Raw genomic sequence first — 2,618 nt, 5'->3', positions numbered from 1 at the left:
GCTTTAAGACAGATGTGAAATATGTTGAATCTGTCCTTTAATCCCGACTGGATTGATTGGTTAAGGCAACGCATTCACTTTTATCTCAACTCTGAGTGTTGGATTAAGTGTACAGTAGAACAAATACCTTGTTTAATGTATTTTACAGTTGTAGCACATAGACAATTAACAGCTCAAATCGCTGCCAAAAGAATATATCAGAGATTACTGAATCAAAGGCTGGTTGCTTTACCTCATCTGGGCCTTCTAGAAAACACCAGAACAGGGATTAGATATTTAAAACAGATCCTGGCTTTTCTGATTAATTACAAACTTTTGTAGGACAACAGAGGTTTTGTATGGTTTTGCTTTTTATTGGCAATAGAAAAAGACAAAGTACAATTATAGTGCTGATACAAAAATTAGCAAACCTGTTGTATATAATGAAAAAATAAAGTGTATGTTTCTCTCAGAGATGCACTTTGTATTCACTCACGATTCAAAGCTGAATAGTACAATATCATATATGTTTTATATACATTCATTTTCCCCACAACCGTTCTAACATTAACGTCTTAATGCCAAATGTATCTTATCTGATATATACATGGGTGTCAAAAAATAATTAGAATTTTCTGACAGTTATTTATGGTTCAGCCTTTAAAAGGATTAGGATACAGTATTTTTCTGTATTGGTGAACTGTGCACATGACCAAAGGATGATATACGATGTCTGACAGTTCGTTGAAGCGTCCGCTGTCCTCTCTGATCTTCCTTTTCTCGCTTAGCCATCTGTAAAGAGGCAGGAGTTATGATGATTCATGTGCATAACCTGTGAAAGTGTATGCCATTTTAAGAGCATGTTGTGTAACTTCTTACGCATTAAATCCAGCCTCCTCATCTCCCTCTGCACCCAGTGATCATTTGGATTGGCACACACGGGTTGTTCCCTCTTCTTCCACTTAAACCTACACATATGAGTATCGTTATTAAAAATCTGTGGATAAATGGGGATCAGTCACTTCCTCGGTCTGTGCCAAGTCATTATGATGGAATTTGACAAAATGTGCCAAAAGTGAAGGACTTCACAGTTGATACTCACAAAACAGCTCTGATGTTGCAGTCCCCATCTGTTTCCTGCATAGTGTAACTGACAAGGTTTCTCTTCTTTTTTATCTCACGAACGTAGCCGAGGCAGCAGTTGGCATACGAGCCTGGAGAGAAAGTTAAAGAGAATTATGATCAAATAAACCAGCCCACTGGAATTTGACCGTTTTGATGATTTGAACAGATCTGAACGTCTGCCAGAGCAGCCCAGGAAGATTCCCACATCCCCTTACTTGGGGATCTTTTTCAGGATCTATTTCAGCAAATTCACCGCTCACCCCTCTCCTTAGTTTTATTGTTGTTTTTAGCTGACTTTACCTTAACCTCAACATCTCTGCCTGAACTGATGCTGCTGATTGAGAATTCCTCTGAACAAAGCCAGCTTGCACAAATGCTGAGAAAATACGATGTCTGTAGACCTGTTGCACTTGGCAGCAGCTGCAAATAATTTCACAGCATGCACTGAAAAAAAGTGAAAGCACTTGAACATGAAAGGGCTGGTTTTACATGAAAAGTATTTGGATCCTTTAGGAATCTTTACTTTAATCAAAGTAGCAATACTACAGTATAAAGGTATCAATAGTATTTAATCAGATAAGTAGTACTCATTTCAAAATCATACCCACATTACTGGTTCATGATTAATGTCTGTGTCCCTCCCTTGAATGTTGCAGCTGCATCAAAGAAACAATTATTTTAGACATAAACATACAGTACTTAATAAAAATGATTTTGTTTTAGTCCAACTTTACTTTTCTTTTATTATTCAATTGTTTAAGAATTTTTTTAGAACTTCATTTATTATTTAAGTCCTCTGTACATGTGACAGCTGTCCTTATGTCCTTTTTAAAATTCTGCAGATTGCCACATTCAAGTGATCATGTGCATTTAAAGAGTTGTGATAAATGGCTTTGAACAGAATCTCATTCACTGAAAAATTGTCCTCACAGTTTCAAAGAGAAGTGGCTTCAGGAGCTGTGGTTAAACCAGAACAGGTCATAAAAAGAGACACTCAGGTGCATATTTTCAGTAATTTGCTTTGTCCAGAAAATGCTTTTGAGATACCATGAAGAGCTGCATGGTTAAACTTTTGTGAATTCTCTTAAAAATACATTTTTAAGTGGAAATGTTAAAGTAGTGATTTGAAACCAGACAATTCTGTTTCACTTACCTTGTGCCAGACTCAGGTACGTGCAGAGGAAGAGCAGCATGAAAACAAAAGCATGAAACTTCATGGTTGCTGCTGCTGTTCTTGTGTTGCAGACTGCACAGAAAGTTAGAGGCAGAATCTATCACCCCCACTGTCTTGAAAATGTTGGGCAAATATATAGTTTTTTCTCAAATCCCTCCCTCAGAGCTATTATGAAAGAGCACAGAGGGAGGGATTACTTTTTGTTTCTTTAGCTGAATCAACACAAAAAACCCCAAAGATAACACAGTTTGACATACATAAAGAAAGAGTTATTAGCTAAAAAAAATAAATAATAAAAAATATTTATATCAGCAAGTGTCCCCTTTAAAAACTGAGGATA

General features: G+C 36.6%; 1 protein-coding gene across 1 annotated transcript; it reads right to left on the bottom strand.

Moving 5' to 3' along the window:
• Nucleotides 1-339: 339 nt before the first annotated feature.
• LOC146649189 (C-C motif chemokine 25-like) lies at nt 340-2,367 on the bottom strand. The gene is made up of 4 exons (XM_085386754.1): nt 2,258-2,367; nt 1,082-1,193; nt 859-947; nt 340-771 (listed from the first exon to the last, which is right to left on the bottom strand). Exons 1-4 carry the CDS (start codon nt 2,319-2,321, stop codon nt 764-766), a joined length of 273 nt encoding a protein of 90 aa, XP_085242880.1. The 5' UTR covers nt 2,322-2,367; the 3' UTR covers nt 340-763.
• Nucleotides 2,368-2,618: the final 251 nt, after the last annotated feature.

This window comes from Rhamphochromis longiceps, linkage group LG17 (genome assembly GCF_057381845.1).
Source record: "Rhamphochromis longiceps isolate RC_006_pf linkage group LG17, R_longiceps_female_GT1.1, whole genome shotgun sequence".
Classification (NCBI taxonomy): Eukaryota; Metazoa; Chordata; class Actinopteri; order Cichliformes; family Cichlidae; genus Rhamphochromis; species Rhamphochromis longiceps.
This window is presented reverse-complemented; position numbering and strand designations above follow the sequence as displayed.

Excerpts from the sequence above, each read along its gene's own strand:
- LOC146649189 (XM_085386754.1), bottom strand. The coding sequence starts at position 2,321 with ATGAAGTTTCATGCTTTTGTTTTCATGCTGCTCTTCCTCTGCACGTAC. Across the intron at positions 1,194-2,257 it reads GTACCTGAGTCTGGCACAAG|GCTCGTATGCCAACTGCTGC; the intron begins GTAAGTGAAACA and ends CTTTCTCTCCAG. Across the intron at positions 948-1,081 it reads TGCAACATCAGAGCTGTTTT|GTTTAAGTGGAAGAAGAGGG; the intron begins GTGAGTATCAAC and ends TCATATGTGTAG.